The 21451-nt window shown below is 37.7% G+C and overlaps 1 protein-coding gene across 1 annotated transcript in view; it reads left to right on the forward strand.

Moving 5' to 3' along the window:
* The window catches only part of Appl (amyloid-beta-like protein), a 364342-nt gene that overhangs the window by 312700 nt on the left and 30191 nt on the right, over positions 1 to 21451 (forward strand). Inside the window, exons 7-8 of the mRNA XM_090381664.1 lie at positions 3505 to 3663; positions 14170 to 14398. Of these exons, the coding sequence (XP_090237790.1) occupies positions 3505 to 3663; positions 14170 to 14398 (388 nt within the window). The remainder of the gene's footprint in view (positions 1 to 3504; positions 3664 to 14169; positions 14399 to 21451) is intronic.

Raw genomic sequence — 21451 nt, forward strand, 5'->3', positions numbered from 1 at the left:
AAGCTTGCTATGAAAGAAGAAAGAATTGAAGTGGTTCCTCATTACAAAGCTGAGTACAATACAATATGTTCAGCCAAGTTAAAAAAACAAGAATTCATTTCACATCTGAACTTTTTTTAAGAAAATTTGGAAAACGTTTTTTACTGCACGTTTTAAACAAAATTTCAACTCATTTTTCGAAGAGGACAAAGTCTGAACAAGTATCTTCATTGAAGCAATAATAATAATAAGTTGGTGGTGTTTAATGTAAAACCCAAATAAAGATGGATGTAATGAAGACCCCACATGCATGGGCACCCTAAAACCACATTTTACATACATGTATACATCACTTTGAAACGTAGTTGCTGTGACTTTTATATAATCTTTCAGTTACGGCTGAGTAGGTAGGAGTAAAAGAGTTTGTATGTTTCTAATGGAGGTTATGGTGAGAAGGGAATATATGCAAGTCACTACAAAAACATTGGAAAGAGAAATGAGAAACAGGTATCCAAATGGAAACTTTGGCAAAAGTTAGCATGCCTTCAAGCACAATAACTAGACGAGTTGAGGATATGTGTTTTCAACTGAAACAAAAAGAGTATAATTTTACACAGGAAGCAGCCATTTATATTATACGTTTTGCCCACTCTGCCCTGTCCGAACATTACCAATGTGAGAAACACAGTAACCATATTATGATGTGGTTACAAAGGAACTGGATGCAAAAAATAATTTTGATATCATATATTTGGATTTCAGGAAAGCTTTTGACACTGTTGTGCATGGAAGACTATTGTACAAATTGGAGCAGAATGGTATTAAGGGTAAGTTGCTACAATGAATAAAAGGATGGTTGAGTGAGAGAAAACAGAGGGTGGTAATTAATGGGTGCTGCTCTTCGTGGACTAATGTTATTAGTGGAGTCCCACAGAGGTTCGGTGTTGGGTCAACTGTTGTTTTGTATATTTATCATTGATATTAATGATGGTATATCACACTTAGTGTCAAAGTTTGGAGATGATACAATGGTTGGCAGAGTTGTTAATGACAGTGTGCTACTGCAACAGGATCTAGATAATTTGGGCAGATGGGTTAAGAAGTGACAACTGAAGTTTAACCTTGACAAATGCAAAGTACTGTATATGGGTAGAAGTAACCCCAGAGAAACATACCAACTGTGTGGTACTTCACTTAAGGTGGTAAAAAATGAAAAAGACCTGGGAGTAATTGTGCAGTCAGATATGAAGTTTTCTGAGCAGTGCAGACAGGCTGCCAGGCCAGGTCATGGGGTTTTGTCAATGATATATAGGAATTTTTCTAGCAGGGAAAAGGAGGTGATTGTCCCTCATTATAAGGCAATGGTCAGGCCACGCCTTGAGTACTGCCTACAGGTCTGGAGGCCTCATTTTAGGAAGGATGTAGATTTACTTGAGCGTGTACAGAAAAGGGCAACAAGATTGGCTAGGGAAATGAAGGGATCCTCTTATCAAGAGAGGCTTAAGTTCTGCAAATTGCAGTGGCTGGAGACTAGGCAATTGCGAGGTGATATGATTGAGGTATATAAGGCCTTGAATGGGTTGAGCACGCTGAATTCTGATGGGATCTTTCCACTTGTTCAGATTACAAACGTAAGGGGGCATAAATTAAAATTAAGAAAGGACAGATGTAGAATAGATGTGCGGAAATTTGCCTTTAGCAAGCGGGTGGTTAACTTCTGGAACAAACTTCCATCTGTCGTTGTGGAAGTTGATAGGTTGAATAAATTTAAGGAGGAACTGGACAGGCATTTGGAGGGAATGGTGTGATATAGTTTTTTTTTTTTTTTGGATGATGCTGCATAAGCTCATACGCTTTCTTTCTTGCATCACATGCCACTACTACTACAGCTCACTTAGTCCTATGGGCATGGTTGAATATTTTAACAAAAGTTTGAAATAGTCAACTGTGCTCATAACTTTCAGATTTATTCTTAGCTTGAGTCACTCCTTATTTTTACATTAGGCATTAATGTTAATTGCAACAATGGGTCTTGTATGTGTCCTGTTATGGTGTCTGCTATTGTGCAGAATGAGAAAGAAAGCCAAGTTGATTCCTTTTGCTGGCAAGCTGATGGCATAATTTTTTTTGGGATGCTGATGGAGCGTTGTTAACCAGTTACCTTCAGAAAGGCTGCAGTTACAGGGGCATATTATGCAGACCTTGTGGGTCATTTGCATGAAAACATCAAAGACAAATGCCGATGAAAACTCAGCAAAGAAATCTTGTTCCACCAGTACAATATGCCTGCTGACAAGTCTGTAATTGCCCATAACTGCACTGCATGAATGCAGCTTTGAAATCTTGGACCATTCCCCATATTCACAAGCTATAGCGCCATTGGACTCTCGCCTATTTCCTAATTTGAAAAAAATAAAAATAAAAATACCTGGCTGGCATAGATTTTCCCACCGACCGACATTGCTGCAGTGGATGCATTCCTGAAAGCCCAAGAGAAAACTTTCTTTGCAGCTGGAATCAACACAGAATCTGTGGCAAAAGTATTGACTCCAAAGGGGACTATGGTGAAAAGCAACATGTTACCAGATTCCTCAGATAAACCCTACATACTCAGGTCACAAACTTTTCAAATTTCCCTCATAGAATAATGCTCATCTTTATTATAAAATTAAAGTTTGTTTATTGGTGCATCAATGTAGCATAGAGGTAAAATATGTATATACAAGATGTGATCATAAAGTTTGGGAACTGACTTTATATCTTGAGATCAGTTTCATACCCTGTATACAAAAAAATAATTGATTGTCCACTGTTCAATTGTCCACATTTCTCTTCTTTGACATCTTGAGAAAAAAAGGTTAAATTTTATTTACTATAAAATGTTATTGGAACACAGAAGAACAGATAATCAGTATCCTCCTATAGAACTAAACTGAATTGGTTTGGAAACTACAGCTGATATAATTGGATTATATTAGCTCTTTTGCAGCGATGGTGACATGAGCACACAAGATCCAATTTGAGGAGATTTAACAGGTCACTGATTAACATAAACATCCATTTTATATACTAGGTCATTCCTATCCAAATAAAAGTGAACACACAAATATTACCCTTGTAAAAAAAAATAAATTAAAAACCTATTCTTATTAAAAATAATAATATTAAAGATAAAAATGTTGCTGTTTCCAGTGGGAAAAAGTTTATAATTTGTTAAAGATCTCAATAAAAAAAATTTGTGGGGCATTTAAAAACCCCTCATGGGCTGAATCTGGCCTGCAGGCCATAGTTTGTGGACCTAGACTCCTGTAATGCACCACTAGCAGCATATGAGGGATTTAATGGATAGCAGTTTGAATGATAAACCATTCAAACTGCTTTAACTTTAAGTATTTCGCTATTTTTATATTTAGTGATAAACCATCTTGAAATATTTTGAGGGTACAGAAATTATTTTGTGTTCAACTGGAAAAAAAATTCAGGTTAAAAGGGAAATATATTTTCATCTCATTTTTCCATTTGTAGAGATTTCAAAAAACTGTGGAAGCATTAGAAGAGGAGGGGGCTGCAGAAAAAAGACAGTTGGCATCCATGCATCAGCAACGTGTAAATAGTATCATTAATATGCGCAAGAAAGGGGCCATGGATTGTTATACAGCTGCCCTTGATCAGAATCCACCAAAGGTATTATTGCATTTCTTATGGAATTATTTATGAATTTTGTTCTTTAGTGGAACTGTGTATTGGAAGAGCCATCGTTAATCAATATGAAACAGTTGAATTTCTTTTATGATTGTGAGAGGAAAGAAAGATAATAATTGTAATTTTATTTAAGAAGAATATTACAGATAAATAAAATATCTTTTACATGTGAAGTTTTAAATTAGATTTATTGGTAAGTCAAGATAAAATGTTTGCAATTTTTTTACCCAAGCAGCTCTGGTATCTAAATTAAAATGGCACCGTTCTGAATTCCTTACTGAATTCTGTCATCAGGTTTGGGAATTTCTACTTAAAATAACAGTCAGATTGAATATATTTATTATTATTATTTTATTTATTTATTTATTGTACTAGACAATTCCTTGCTAACCTTTGGCAACCCTGCCATCCATTATCGCATGGGTTAAAATCGTACAGTTAGTTAGTTAGTTATTTGGTTTTTAGGAGCATTAGCAACCAAGGCCATATTGCTCCGGGGATATGCGGTGGTTATTCCCTGACCTTTCCGCATCCTCCGTATTTGGTGGGCACGGGCTCGAACCCCGGTCTAATCAAGAAGCGTGTGCTACGCACTGCTGCTCCTGCCCACCTGGCTACGGAGATGCCTAAAATCGTACAGAAAATGCAAAGAATGAGATATAATGACATCCGAAACATTCAGATGCTTTGTGTGTGCACGCGCAGGTGAGAGGGAGCTTAGAGCCTAACTATGCCGATCCTGTATATGTTTTTGAAGATATTGTGCCCAGCAAAGCCGATCAGATCAGTGTAGTGGTAAATGTTTGCATAATGAAGTATGAAGTTTTGGTTGTATTGAGTGATTGGCCTGAATCAGCATCATAATCATAAAGAACATTTGGACTTGACAACCAACCAGTTGGTTGATTGTCAAGTCCAAATGTTCATCAAGTGTCCTGCCAAAATGACTAAATGAATGCTAAGAATGGCAAAACAAATCACTTGACCCAGTCTGCATAGTAGGAGACTTGCATCACATTCCTGTTCTTGTCATTTGCGAAAATCAGATGTACGAGGATAATTCAAAAAATAAGTTATACTTGACCATTTTAACCCAAGAGACATTTATTGAGGTATGTAACATTATGCAATAGAAAGCACATACCTTGCACTACTTTTCCACATAGTCACTGAGTTGGTGTAAACACTTCTCAGAACTTGTGACTAAATGTTCGATTCCCTGATGATAGAAATCCACTCCTTGGTCATTCAGCCACTGCCGAACTGCTATTTGCACCTGCTCATTGTTTGCAAACCATTGTCCCCTAGATGTTCTTTCAGCTTGCCGAAGATGTGATAGTCACAAGGCAAAAGATCGGGACTGTATGGCGTATGTTGCCATACGTCCCATCTAAAACTTTGGAGCAAGTGTCGTGTTGTGCATGCATTGTGTGGCGTGCCATTGTCCTGAATGAGAACAACACCTTTGCTTAACTTTCCAGGTCTATTGTTTATCGTGTCTGTTCACAAAGGCCGTAATGTTTGGCAGTATGAGGCAGCCGACCGGACTAGCCGGGTGGGTAAAGTGCCTGCCTGGCAACCCAAAGGTCGCGGGTTTGATTCCCGCCTCGGGCTTGTATCAGAAGTAGTGCAAAAACCTTGGGAGGTGCATTATGGCCACAGAAGCCTATGTGCCAACAACTACAAAAAAAAAAAAAAAAGTATGAGGCAGTATTAATTGTTGTGCCTTTTGCCATAAATTCAGTGTAAACAGCTCCTTCACAGTTGAAAAACACATGTCCATGACCTTTCTTGCTGTTGGTGCAACTTTGAATTTCTTCTGCACAGGCGATGTTGTGTGTCTCCATTCCATAGATGCTCTATTAATTTCTGGGGTGAAATGGTGCACCCACGTTTCATCTTCAGTGGTGATGCGCCATAAGAAGTCATAGCCTTCCACAGAATAGCATTGAAGGAAGGCTAGAGAAGACAAAAAACATTGACCTTTGTGTTCATCTGTCAGTGAATGAGGAACCCATCGTGCACATAATTTGCGATAGTCAAGATGTTCATGGACGATGGAATGAACACTGGCTATTGAAATATCCAACTCCTTTGCCATTTCTGCAACTGTCAGTCTTCTCATACCTGCACATATCATAATCACCACCACAACAGAATGTAAATCCTTCATGGTACAGCACAAGGAACTACACATATCCTAAAACTGCCTATTACCTTAAACCTGTGCAGCATAAGGAACTGCACAGGACTTAAATATCATCCATCTTGGCATCGGGCTTGATTAATGCAATACATTCCAGTACAGCACGAGGAACTGTATGTGATACAAATGCAGCAAATATAGCTGGAACAGGAGAGGTGACCCACCTTTCAGCATAGATTACCACACAACCACACTTGCTCTGTAATTGATTTAGAAAACAGTTCTGTTCTGAGAGGAACTTAATTTTCATTTTACCATTTCCTCATACTGTAATAATATCTGTTTTTCTATAAAAAGAATTTCATGTGCAAAATGCTGGAAAGCTTAGAAGTCTTCCTTGGTCTTAGTATTAGTATTAGTAACGGCCGTATGGTGCAAGAAAGCCTATGGCTTATCTTAACCAGCAGTGTCTTTTATTCTTCATTCAGACAATCTAGGCTAGGAGTAACTTCCACTAATTGCATTTGGAGATCCCTGTATTCCCAACATTGGCAGAAGATATGCTGCCATGTCTTCCAAACTCTACAGAAGTAATCTGCCTGGTTAGAAACACCAAGCTCATTCAGTTTACTAAAAAAATAATCCATGCCCTGTCAATAGAAACATGCAGTACAGATTTTGGGACTCGTCACTCGTATGTAATCCACTAATATTTGGGAAGAACCTGCAAGTGACTGCTCAATTCATGTTGTATAGAATGTCCAATGTGACTGAATGTGTAATAGTCACATTGTATAGAACATCCAAATGTGATTTAATGTATAACAGTCACATTGGGAGCTGAATAGAATGAACCTTAAATTAGGTTCATTATAATCAGCTATTTTAATTTAGATATTGGGTCAAAAATTCACAAATATTTTATCCTGACAATAAATTAAATTTAAAACATCACATGGAAAAGGGCATTTTCTTTAAATCAAAAATAGTAATTATAACTATTCATTATGAATAGTTATAATTACTTAAGAGTTTCCTTTATTTTTCTCTAATAATAAGAGCTTTGCTTTTTGCTTAACATACCATATTAAATATACTTTTACTTTTTTTTCAAGGAGTATACTGAACTTTGTACATTATACCTTAGGCGCAGTACTTTTTCAAAAAAGCTTATGAAAATTTTGTTAATTTTGATATTAGGTAATTCAAAGTGCTAGAATACTTCAAATCAGAAATGGTTCCCGGTTTGCAGGAGAGTCTGTGAGCTTTATGTTATGTGTAATTTGGGCATAATTTATTCAAGAGTAGGAAAATTCAAAAATCTGCACTGTATGAAAATTGCGTAAAACATCTTTTCATTCAAAGAAAATACTGACTGTGTGTAATAATAACAATTTTAAACTAAAGTACAGAACTGTATATAATTAGAGCTCATGATCTTGCACAGTTGATTTATTGGTAATGCTTTGTCTAACATTAACTAATCAAACAAAGAAACACTAATGGCAAACTTCTTGATATTTAGAGTAGGGTTGCACTGGTAGAAAGCAAAATCCCATTGTTGGGATATCAGAGACGTGGTGTCACACAGATATAAGGAATGCCACAACTGAAATTTGAGGAGTACAATGTGCACAGGAAGGATAGACAGGATAGGAAGGGAGTAGGGGTTATGCTATTAGTTAAGAAATGCGTAAAATCTAAGGAAGCGCATCCAGTTGATGTTTGTGGACAGTGCAGTGTCGAGTCAGTTTGGTGTGACATAAGCAGTGGAAAATCAGGTTTGGAAATGAGAGCAGCCTTGTGCAGGTGAAGCTTTTACAGCTCCAGAAAATAGAGAAGTTTTTTCTGTTTTATTAAATTAAATTGGCATATTAACTTATTTTATAGAGTAGCTTTATATTCCTAGTTATGATTCTTAGTTTAAATTTTAACTTAGATAGAAATTTTGTAGATTAATACTTAGTATCGGTAATGGTATCAATCCATGTGTTTTATTCTGGGGTTACTTCTACCCATGTGTAGTACTTTGCATTTATCAGTGTTAAACTTCAGTTGCCACTTCTCAGCCCATCTGCCTAACTTTTCTAGATTCTGTTGCACACTGTCATACCCTACCAACCTTTGTGTCATCTGCAAACTTTGATATTAAGCCTGATATACCTTCATCAATATCATTGAGAAATACAGAAAACAACAGTGGACCCAACACTGAACCCTGGGGGGGGGCACCACTAATAACATTAGTCCACGAAGAACAGTGTCCATTGATTACCACTCTTTGTCTTCTTCCACTCAACTATCCTTCTATCCATTGTAGCAACTTGCTCTTGATGCCATACTGGTAATAATAGTAGTAGTAGTAGTAGTGGCAAATGATGAAAGAAAGCAAGCTTATATTGCATCAGCCAAATGGGAAAAAAAAAAAACACTGCACATTTCTCCAATCTATACCCTCCAAGAATTTGTCTAGTTCTTCTTTGAATTTATTGAAACCACTTAAATGACAGTAATCAGAGTGAGTTACTGAAACAAGGTCTAGGAAAATTGGGTCAATGGGCTGAGAAATGGTAGTTGAAGTTTAACATTGACAAATACAAGTTACTGCATGTGGGTAGCCGTAACCCCAAAGTAACTTGCCAACTGTGTGGTACTGCACTCGGGGTAGTGCAGAATGAAAAAGACCTGGAGTAATTGTGCAGTGAGACATAATTTTCTGATCAGTGCAGACATGCTGCCAGAACAGATCAAGGGTTTTTTTGTTTTCGTCAATGATATAGAGAAACATTTCTAGCAGGGATAAAGCAGTGATTATCCCTTTATATAAGGCCATGGTTAGGCCACATTTTGCATACTGTATACAGATCTGGAGGTCTCAATTTAGGAAAGATGTAGATCTGCTGAAATGGGTGCAGAGAAGGGCAATCAGATTGAACTGAGCAAAAGTGTGCTCTTGTCTAGAAAGGCTTCAGTTCTGAAAATTGCAGCATCTTGAGACCAAGCACCTGTGGAGAGATCTAATTGAGGTGTTTAAAGCCTTGAATGGATTCAGTAAGCTGATTATTAATGATAAGCTTTCACTTTCTGAAACTACACACGAGGGGGCAAAAATTGAAGTTGAGGAACGGTTCGCATCTATCCTTTGCAGGATAGATGCGAAGAAGTTTGCCTTCCACCAGCAGTTGATTGTTTGTTGGAAAAGGCTTCCATCTGTTGTGTTGGAAGTGGATGGGTTGAATAAATTCAAGGGAGAACTAAACAACTTGGAGGGTACAGATGGGTGAACTGAGTGGATTTTTTTTTTTTTTTTGGCTGATGTTGTAGTAGTAGTGGCATGTGATGAAAGAAAGCAAGTGTATATGAGCTTATGTAGCATCAGCCAAAAAAAAAAAAAATAAATAAATAAATAATAATAATAATAAAGTAAAAAAAAATATACACAACAATTCCCTCTAAATGTTTGTCCAGTTCTTCCTTAAATTTATTTAACCTATCAACTTCCATAACGACAGATGGAAGTTTGTTCCAACAATTAACCACCTGCTGGCTAAAGGCAAATTTCTGTACATCTATTCTACATCTGTCCTTTCTTAATTTGAATTTATGCCCCCTTAGGTTTGTAATCTGAACAAGTGGAAGGATCCCATCAGAATTCAGCCTTATACACCTCAATCAGATCACCTCACAGGTTCCTAGTCTCCTGACACTAATTTGCAGAACTTAAGCCTCTCTTGGTAAGAAGATCCCCTCATCAATCTTGTTGCCCTTCTTTGTACTTGTTCTAGCAACACTACATCCTTCCTAAAATGAGGCCTCCAGACCTGTATGCAGTACTCAAGGTGTGGCCTGACCATTGCCTTATACAGAGGGACAATCACCTCCTTTTCCCTGCTAGAAAAATTCCTATATATCATTGACAAAACCCCATGACCTGCCCTGGCAGCATTGCTCAGAAAACTTCATATCTGACTGCACAATTACTCCCAGGTCTTTTTCATTTTCTACCACCTTAAGTGTAGTACCACACAGTTGGTACGTTTCTCTGGGGTTACTTCTACCCATATGCAGTACTTTGCATTTGTCAAGGTTAAACTTCAGTTGCCACTTCTTAGCCCATCTGCCCAAATTTTCTAGCTCCTGTTGCAGTAGCACACTGCCATTACTGTCATTAACAACTCTGCCAACCATTGTATCATCTCCAAACTTTGACACTAAGTGTGATATACCATCATTAATATCAATGATAAATATACAAAACAACAGTTGACCCAACACCGAACCTCTGTGGGACTCCACTAATAACATTAGTCCACGAAGAGCAGCACCCATTAATTACCACCCTCTGTTTTCTCTCACTCAACCATCCTTTTATTCATTGTAGCAACTTACCCTTAATACCATTCTGCTCCAATTTGTACAATAGTCTTCCATGCGCAACAGTGTCAAAAGCTTTCCTGAAATCCAAATATATGATATCAAAATTATTTTTTGCATCCAGTTCCTTTGTAACCACATCATAATATTCTGTCAAATTTGTCAGACAAGACTTACCCTTAACAAACCCATGCTGTGTGTGTGTCTGAATTATTGCTGCAGTTCTGTCTGGATGATCTTGCAATGCATCTTTAACCAGTGACTCCATTAATTTACCTGGAACAGAAGTTAAACTAATTGGTGTGTAATTACTCGTGTCACCCTTCAGTCCCCCTTTGTGAATTGGGGATACACTTGTACATCTCCAGTCCGTGGGGACCTCCCCTGAGTCAAAGGATGCTCTCATAATTATGGCTAAGGGTTTGCTTAGTTGCTTTGCTGCCTCCTTTAATATAACTGGATAGATCCCATCCACCCCAGGTGCCTTTCCTATGTTTAACTTCAACAATTTCTTCTCCACTTTGCTTTCAGTTATTACAAAATCATTAAGCACCCTGCTACAATTTGATAACCTTTTGGCATTTTGAAACCTTAATAACTCCTCATGTGTGAATGTAGATGCAAAATACTCATTCAGTTTGTTTGCTATCTGAGCAAGATCATCAACAGTTGAACCATCGATATCAAATGGCCCAATCAGATTCATCCCCTTCCTTTTAGCATTTATATAAGTAAAGAAATCCTTGCTTTGTTTCTTAGCATCCTTTGCCAAAGATTTCTCGTAATCTGCCTTCGCCTGCCTAACCTTCTTTATGACGTGATTACAGACTAGCTTATATCTGCCATAGGCTTCTGTGTTGCCTGATAATTTATATGCATCCCATGCATTTTTCTTCTCTGCCACGAGTCTCATTAGTTCATATGACAACCATTTAGGCCTAAATCTTGAACAATATTTCTTAATAGGTATGAAACTTTTAGTAGCTTCCACAGCTAATTCCTTGACTGCTTCCCACTTCGAATTTGCTGTTGGTAACATCATCAGTTGATCCTACTGTACAGAATTTAAAAACTGTTCGAACATGTCGCTGTAGAAAACAAATCATTTGCCATTATTACTACTACTACTACCACTGATATACTTTAATAAATACTGAAAAGAACGATGGGCTCGGCATTGAACCTTGGGGGACTCCACTGATAACATTAGTCCGCGAAGAGCAGTACCCATTGATAATCACTCTCTGTCTTCTTCCAATTAACCATTTCTTGATCCATAACAGTAACTTGCCCTTAATGCCACATTGCTCCAGTTTAGAAGGCTCTTATATGCAACAGCATCAAAAGCCTTCCTGAAATCAAAGTATATGATATCAGAATTATTTTTGAATCCAGTTCCTTTGTTACTGCATCATAGAACCCTATCAGATTGGTTATACAAGACTATACTTTAGAAGATCCATGCTGACGGCAGTATAATTGCATTCCTGTCCAGCTGATCCTTGCATTACTTCTTTTACCAGTGACTCGATTATTTTCCCTGGAACAGTTTTTAATGCTAACGGGTCTGTAATTACTCATGCCGCCTTTTGATCCTTTCTTCATGAACTGGGATACATTCGCACATCTCCAGTTCATAGGGACCACCTCTTAATCCAAGGATGCTCTCATAATTATGTCTAAAGGCTTGCTTACCTCCTTTGCTACCTTGCATAATATGATTGGATATATCCCATCTACAATAGGCATCTTTTTTTATGTTCAGCTTCAACAGTTCCTCTTCACTTTCTTTTCAGTTATCTCAGTCGTTTAGCTCCCCATAGGAGTTTGATAAACTTCCGGCATCTCCTCCTCTAAAGAATGCTCATGTATAGATGCAAAATACCTATTAAATTTTTCAGAAACCTTAGAAGGTCATCAACAGTTAATCAGTTGACATCAAGTGACCCTATGTGATTGAATCCCTTCCTTCTATATGGTTAATATAAGCACAGAAATCTTTGTTTCTACTTTTCTTTGCATTATTTACAAGACTCCTTAGCTTGCCTGGCCTACTTTGTGACTTGATTATAGACTAATTTATATCTACCATAGGCTTCTGAATCATTTGATAAATTATGTGCATCCCATGCACTTTTCTTCTCTGGCACTTGTCTCAGTAGTTCATCTGACATCCATTTAGGTCTAATCTGTGAGCGGTATTTTTTTTTGTTGGTATGAAAAGCCTAGTAGCTTCTATGATTACTGCCCTGAATGCTTCCCATTTACAATTTGCTGTTGGTAACTTCATCAGTTGATCTGATTGTATAGAATTTAAGAACTGTGATACCACTGAAGTTACCCTTACAAAAGCTAAAGCTCTTCCCTTTACCCTTAATAGTAATTATATCTTTAAATTCCACATTAGCACACTGTGATCAGTGGGTGTTTACCTGCTGATTCTTAATGCATCTAAAATCGCTTCTGATAACCAGATCAATAGTCTTGCTAATGTTTAAATGACCAACCCACAAATTCCACTCAACATCTGGGAAGTTAAAATCCCCCATTATAAGACATTTTGATTTACTTCCATCTGTATTTCTCTGTATAGCTGTTTGGTATACCCATTACAATAATTAGGCATATAACACACTCCTATTCTCAATTTGTTTTCCCAGTTCTTATATCACACCAAACTGACTCAGCATTGCACTCGTCACCTATGTCAACTGAATGCACTGCCTTAGATTTCTTAACAGCGTAACCTTTCCATCCCTCCTGTCTGAGTGACATCATATCTCTGCTGTCCCCACAATGTCTTTATTTGATGACTAATTCAGTACTTGAAATTCATTAGGTTTATTTACAATGCTCCTGGCTTTAGTGTACGTGCAAATATGCATGCACATGTTTTTGCTCTTAGTTACCCTAACACATCCCATTTATTCATTTGTTCCATGATTACCCACAGCATGGCCTGAAATCTCCAACACTTTGCTTTCCAGGCTGCTGCATTTTCCCATAGAAGCAATGCAAGAATCACCTTCACTTGTGCCGGCGGCTCTGGTTAATCTATTAGTCTGTGTATCCCACCCAAGCTAGCAGTTTTCCGACCCATGCCTTGATAGCCTTAGCAAAATATTCTTGCACCCCTTCTATTTAAGTGTATCCCATTTCTGTAAAAACACTCTCCTGTTAGTAGAAACAGGTACATGTATACTAATGGTCAGAGTATAGTAAACAAATTTGTTGAAGTACTAATTAGGCCATTGGACATAGGTATTCCAGGGTTATCAGAGGCATGGTGCCACTTAGACATAAGAGATGTGGAATTTGAATATGGTGAGTACAGTATACTCACCATATTCAAAGAAGGGGGTGTACACCCAGTTTATGTGAGTAGCCAGTGCAATGTTGAATCAGGTGCAACATTAGCACTGGAAAGTTGCAAAGAGTCCCCCCCACCTCCAATTTCTGAATTGATTTTTGACAGTAATTTCTCTTCAGTGTTGGACAGTTGATTCACAGTAAGATGAAATTGATATATTTAAAACCATTTAAAATTTTCATTTTTAGCAAATGTTCAAAATTTTCCCTCGAAAAAAAAAAAAAAAAAAAAAAAGGAGTGTGTGTGCGCTACATGCACATTAGTATATCTTGCAAGTTCCTAAAAGTTGTTAGTGCACTCCACAAGTTCCCAGAAAAGCTGGTGTGGCCAACAAGTACTTCTGAGTTTAAAATACCTCTGTCAATAAATTAAGCATTTATTGACAGATTAAAATTTTTTTTTCATAAAGTTTATTTTATAATTTTTTCTCCTAATTATGAATAATGGTTATGTTAAGATACTGTTGTCTTCGTAAACATGTTACAGAGAAAGGAATTATATTATTAACATTACTACGGATATTGATCAAATAATAATTGTTTGTAATAATAATCTCTCCTTTTATGACTTCATTGATTAATATTTTTACTCTTGTTAGACAAAACGCATTGAAAAATGTTTAGAAAAACTTCTACGTGCTTTGGAGAAGGACAGAACCCATACTTTACATCACTATCGGCATCTGCTGAATTCCAACTTAAAACAAGCTGTTAAAGAGAAGGAGGCTATCTTAGAACATTTAGATGCTCTTAATCATATTGCCAACCAAAGTTTTGCAATGTTGGACAGAGTTCCTTCAGTTGCGGACAAAATCCGGACCCGGATGAGTAAGTACTGTTTGAATAAAAATTCCCCCCCTTCCCCACCAAACCAGCATTTTACCAGTTGCATTAATAAAAAATAAGATGTCTACAAATTTACTATTACATGTATTTTATTTACAGTAATTTATGTAATAGTGGATTTCTAGTGTTTATTATTATTATTATCATCACAGTGAAGTTTTTATGTATCATATCAGTGTAGCTAGTATTATACAGAAATGACATGGATGAAATTTACTCTCCTATCATGAAATTTTCTCTTCATTCATAATGCTTTATGTTTCTTACAATGGAATATTAAATGTGTCAATTTCTTTAGAGTGAAATTAGGATTTTAGATAATCCATATTCTGATAACTGGAATTGTACATTTGTGGGACTGTTTTTTTTTTTTTTTTTTTTTTTTTTATCAAGGAAAATCTTAAACATTAAATTAAAACTAAAAGTAAATTAGCTGTCTGCTTGGTTATAATGAAATAAAATAAGAAATTTTATGGTTACAAAACATGAGTTTCTGTACACATTAATATAATTGTACAGACTAGATGACATAGTGAGCAGATTATTTAACAGTACATGTTTTAATATAGTTAGGGAAGTACATGTTTTGCTTTAACCCGAATTTATAATGTAAATTATAAATGATGAAATAATTCCTAAAATTTCATCCCATACTGACCTTGGGCTAACATGGGATGAAGACTTAAATTTCAAGGAACACTTCCTAAGGCAATTTTCTGGGCTATTCGCCAGAAACTTGCAGGCTGCCACAACATTAAACTGATCAGACAATACATTAATAGACGTCTCACACCTATATCTCTATATGCCTCTGAAATGTCCTCTGCACTTGCTTATGGAACAAATTTCTGATGGTGGAATATTGGATTCTGCAGTGGTTGAATCATATGGGAGGGAACCTGTTCACCATCTCAAAATTTATTCTCCTAGTCTGTCCAGGAGGTCTTGCCTAGACATGACCTCCTGGAAGCTCACTGTCCTCAAAAAAAATCTGTCATCACTCGCTAAGCTGCTAACTCGCCAGGTCGATAGAAAATATTATTGCATTTCCAAAGGAAAGAAATAGAAACCACCAGAGCCAGCATCCCCCACTTAGGATGAAGCTATCTAACCTGGACTCCTTAAAAGGAATGTTCCCATGTAACATCATCAAACATTTCAACACCTCCATTGATCCAAAAAAGTTCAAAGAGATATTAAAATATATAGAAGCCAAATTATGGACCAAATCACCAGTACTACCATGAAAATTGAGCTGAATTTTTTTATCAGAAATTTATATGATGTTAATAATTAAATGCAATAATATAATAAAAAATAAGCAAATTTTGCTATGACAATTATGGAAGAAATGATATGTAGGTCACCCTGTATATTTCTTTCTTCTTTTTTTTTTTTTTTTAAAGATCAATCTGATTTTAAAGTGAATTGTAACTTGCTATTAAGTAAATATGATTATCTGATTATTATCATCATTATAAATATTTTGCCTAAAAAAAACAGTTATGGCCAATGATATGTATTTTTGAAATTGCAGCCGACTACCAATTTTTTGTATGTATAAAGGGCTCATGGATATTTTGAGCATCATATATTTTGTAAATCTGCTGTAGGTAGAGCCATGCTTTATCTGTGTAATACATCACATACAAAACATCCTCTGCATGTTGTACAGTAAAATTCTGAAACCATGCCCAGTGAGTAAGCAAGATTACACATTTCTTATGGCTTTCAATTTCTGAATAGCTATCACTTAGTAAGGAAACAACTTTTGTTTCCTTCTTAACAGCTGTTTGAGCTGAGCTGTGGCTTGGGCCTATTGCAGCTATTAATTAAATAAATAAATAAATCTTTATTGTGAAGTAAAGTTACATCAAATGTCCCATCACACTGACGAGTGCCAGGGGTTCACATATAGCAGTTAGAGAAAAGCAGAATAAAGTACAGCATACAAATACAAAAGGCTGCAAAATACAGCATGCAAATACAAAAAGGTTACAAAATGCAGGTTAAAAATGCAAAAAGAAATACAAATACAGCATAAGAACACAAATACAGAAAAACAGAATACAACTTGGCAATGATTCAGCAGAGCTCTAGTGATGACAGATTTCAACATGGGGATGGGAGCATCGTGATCCTCTTTTGGTAGGTCAGGGTTCAAGTGCTTTGATAAAGTTGGGTCTGTCCTGCTTGTTACTTATTAGCCTGTCAAAGTCGATGTCCACACAGTTCAGGGTGGCCAGATCTGCCTGGGGAGAAACCTCTCAGTGAGTGCAAGCCTATTGTGGTGAGCCACAAGTGCTGGTGCCGATCTTAGGCTTGGCTGTGAGATCCTCATTAGTAATGTCATCCAATTTATCCCCACTAAAACAGATAACCTCACACTTCTGTGAGATGCAGATAGGCTGCTTGGACAGCCCACAAAGTTCTATCAATGAAATACAGGAATTTTACCAGAAACATGGAAGTAATTGTCCTATTACATAAGGACAAAGTCGATGTCCACACAGTTCAGGGCGGCAAGATCTGCCTGGGGAGAAATCTCTCAGTGAGTGCAAGCCTTGTCCAATTGTTGGCCACATTTTGAGTTCTGCATTTGAGTCTGGAACCCTCATTTTAGGATGTGGATTTGGAACAGCTGCAGTAAAAGTGTTTTAAGTTTTTAATTGGGTTGAGTAAACTAAATGCTGATTGCATCTAGAGTGACATACACAAGGGGACATAAATTTAATGATATATTTGTGGAAGCTTGCTTTCAGCTAGAGAGAAATTGATTGTTGGAACAACCTTCCATCTGGTGTTGTAGAAGTTGATAGTTTGAAATGTAAAGGATTAGACAAATTATTAGAAGGAATGGACAAATGAAGGGTTCTTTTTTTATTTTTTTGTCTGAAGCTGTATAAGCTTCCTTACTTGCACCATTTTGCTGCTACTAATTTTTCTCAGCCTGGTCTGTGCTTGTTAACAGGAGAGACTGCTTCTACAGGGATGGGATACACTTAAATAGAAATGGTGCAAGAATATTTGCTGATGCTTTCGAGGCAGAGTTAGGTGGGTCGGAAAATTGCTAGCTTGGGAGAATACATAGACTAATAGATTAACGGTAGCCATTGGCAGAGGTGAAAGTGATTCTTGCACTGCTTCTATTGAAATGCAATTGAGCAGAAGATTGGAAAGCAAGGCAATGGAGCATTCCAGGACTGCTGGGAGTCATAGAGGAACAAGTAAGTACATGGGCTGTGTTAGGGAATTTATTAACTATACTCCAATGCTAGGAGTATAGTTAATAAATTCGATGAGCTTGAAGTGCTATTCAAGCCATCAAAAGCAGATATTGTTGGGATATCAGAGATGTGGTGTCGCACAGACATAAGCAGTACAGAATTAGAATTTGGAGAGTACAATGTGTACCGAAAGGATAGACAGGACAGGAAGGGAGGAGGGGTTATGCTGTTAGTTAAGAAACACATAAAATCTAAGGAAGTGCATCCAATTGATGTTGGTGAACAATGCAATGTTGAGTCTGTTTGGTATGACATAAGCACTGGGAAAGGGAAATGAGAGTAGGTGTGTGTTATAGGCCTAATGAATCTGATGAGTATAATGAGCAATTGTACAGAACAGAAAACAGAACATAGAGTGGGTCAGCAAATCAGAGTGTCTTATAATGGAGGACTTTAATTTCCCAGAGATTGACTGGAATTTGTGGGTTGGTCACTCACACACTATCAAGACTTTTGTGGATTTATTGGACTAGAGGGAGTAATACTCTTGATCTGATTATCAGTAGTGATTCTTCATACATTAAGAATCGGCAGATAAAGGAACCACTAGGTGGCAGTGATCAGAGTGTGCCGAAATGGGATTTACTCAAAGTGGTAACTACCGTAAAGGGAAAGGATTTTGCTTCCTTAAACGTGACTACGGTGGTCTGAGACAATATTTAAATTCTATACAGTGGGACCAACTGATGATGTTACCAACAGCAAATTCAAAATGGGAAGCAAAACGGTCTGCTGACGAGGCTACTAGAGACGGTCGTGTTCCAAGCCGCTAAGTGGATTTTTCTTATTTATTGATTTGAAATTATTGTTTTTCTAAAACTTTTGATTTAAATTTAGTAGTATAACATTATTTTGTGATTTTCTGATTAACTTGGTGTATTTATTCTTTACTCGGCCTTGTAATTGCATAAAAGTATCGGTAAAGGTTTCCACGTGTTTCAACTCCGCTAGCGTTCGTAATTTTCCCGCCATTGTGATACGATAGTTGTATGCCGTGCTAGATAGCGTTAGTTGAACTTCGTTAGCAGTTAAATTGTACGTTTAAATAAATACATATAACGACTTAGATTACAAACGTAATATAATTAATAACATAACATAATTAATTATAATTAATTAATAAATTAATAGAATCATGACTCAGACCAGAGCAGCAAAGCAAAAGGCTCAAGCTAATGGAAGCGTTGTGGCTCAGAGCAGAACTGAGGGGGGCAGTTGTCCTCTGACTCACAGCCTTATAAAATGCACTGTTTGCTTGATGTTTGCAGAGCAATCGGGTACGGGACATGATACTGCCAAGGGGGATGTCTTTGTGTGTGCGCGATGCAAGGAGTGTATCGATATCAGGCAACAACTCGGCGTTCTTGTGGGCCTATATGAGAGCTTGAAGGACAGGGTGGATGCCCTCGAAGAAACTAAATTGAGGGGCCCATCAAGCTCTCAGCTGCCCACATCAACGCCAGAGCTTGCACTTGGGCATCGCGTGACACAGAGACAACCCCCAAGGCAGAATGCGCTGGTCCCAAAGGAACTAGTAGCTGCTGGTGACTCTATTGTCAGGGAAACGGGGAACATGCTTTGTAAAAAAGATAGGTGGAACAGGACCAGGGTATGTCTGCCAGCGGCAAAGGTTGATGACGTTGTAGAGCGAATATCATCTTTTAAGGGCACAAAAGGTGATATAGTTGTACACGTTGGCACTAATAATATTAAGAGTAGGAGACCGGCAGAATTACTTAACAAGTACAGGTCACTGTTGAACAAAAGCCGAGAATTAGGGTTGAATTTGAAAGTGTCTGCAATTCTGCCCAGACACGATAGGAGGGAGTATATGATGAGAGCCTTGTCGATCAATTCGGCCCTGGAAAGATTGTGCAAGGCTCAAGGGGTAGAAATTTTTTCAGCCTGGACTGTACTTGTTAACAGGAGAGATTGCTTCTACAGGGATGGGATACACTTAAATAGAAAGGGTGCAAGAATATTTGCTGATACTATCGAGGCAGTGTTAGGTGGGTCGGAAAACTGCTAGCTTGGGGGGAGACAAAGACCAATAGATTGACAGTAGCCACTGGCAGAGGTGAAAGAGATTCTTGCACTGCTTCTATTAGAATGAGCAGAAGCCTGAAAAACAAGATGCATGGTATTTCAGAGACTGCTGGGAGCCATTGCGGTACAAATAAACACATGGGTTGTGTTAGGGTAGCTAAGAATAGAAACAGGTGCAGGTATACTTGCGTGTACACCAATGCTAGGAGTTTAGTAAATAAATTTGATGAATTTGAGGTATTGCTCAAAACATCAAAGGCAGATATTGTTGGGATATCAGAGACGTGGTGTCACACAGATATAAGGGATGCAGAACTGCAATTTGGGGAGTACAACGTCTACAGAAAGGATAGACAGGATAGGAAGGGGGGAGGGGTTATGCTATTAGTTAAGAAACACATAAAAACCAAGGAAGTGAAGCCAGTCGACATCGCTGGACAGTGCAGTGTTGAGTCAGTTTGGTGTGACATAAGCATTGGGAGATCAAAATTGAGAGTAGGAGTGTGCTATAGGCCTAATGACTCTGATGAGTATAATAAGGAACTGTACAGGGAAATAGAGTGGGCTAGTAAATCAGAGAGTCTTATAATGGGAGATTTTAATTTCCCAGATATTGACTGGAATTTGGGGGCTGGTTACTCACACACTAGCAGGGCTTTTGTGGATTTATTGGATGATTGTTTTCTACATCAGCATGTTCAGGAGGCAACTAGAGGGAGTAATACTCTTGATTTGATTATCAGCAGTGATTCTTCATGCATTAAGAATCTGCAGATAAATGAACCACTAGGTGGCAGTGATCACAGTGTGCTGAAGTGGGATTTACTGAAAGAGGTAATTACCATTAGGGGTAAAGGGAAGGGTTATTGCTTCCGTAAAGGCGACTACGATGGACTGAGACAGTATTTAAATTCTATACAGTGGGACCAACTGATGATGTTACCAACAGCAAATTCAAAATGGGAAGCATTCAAAGAACGTATCTTGGAAGCTACTAGGCTTTACATACCAACTAAGAAATATTGTTCAAGGTTTAGGCCAAAATGGATGTCAGATGAACTAATGAGGCATATGGCAGAGAAGAAAAATGCATGGGATACTTACAAATTAACACATGACACAGAAGCCTATGATAGATACAAGTTGATATGCAACCAAGTTACAAAGGAGGTTAGGCAGGCGAAGGCAGATTACGAGAAATCCTTGGCAAGGGATGCAAAGAAAAACAGCAAAGAGTTCTTTACTTATGTAAACTCTAGAAGGAAGGGGATGAATCAGATTGGTCCACTTGATATTGGTGGGTCAACTGTTGATGATCCTGCTCAGGTAGCTAACAAACTAAATGAATATTTTGCATCGACATTCACACATGAGGAGTTATTCAGCAAGGGGAATGCCAGAGGTGTATTCAACTCTAGCAGTAAGCTACAGAATCTTGAAATAACTGGGAGTAAAGTGGAGGAGAAACTGTTGAAGATAAACACAAGAAAGGCACCCGGGGTGGATGGGATCTATCCAGTTATATTAAAGGAGGCAGCAAAGGAAGTAAGCAAACCCTTAGCCATAATTATGAGAGCTTCCTTGGACTCAGGGGAGGTACCCATAGACTGGAAATGTGCAAATGTGACCCCAATTCACAAAGGAGGATCAAAGGCTGACACGAGTAACTATAGACCTGTGAGCTTAACTTCTGTTCCAGGAA

This window comes from Mastigoproctus giganteus, chromosome 9, assembly GCF_048544385.1.
Source record: "Mastigoproctus giganteus isolate SK-2022 chromosome 9, ASM4854438v1, whole genome shotgun sequence".
Taxonomy (NCBI): domain Eukaryota; kingdom Metazoa; phylum Arthropoda; class Arachnida; order Uropygi; family Thelyphonidae; genus Mastigoproctus; species Mastigoproctus giganteus.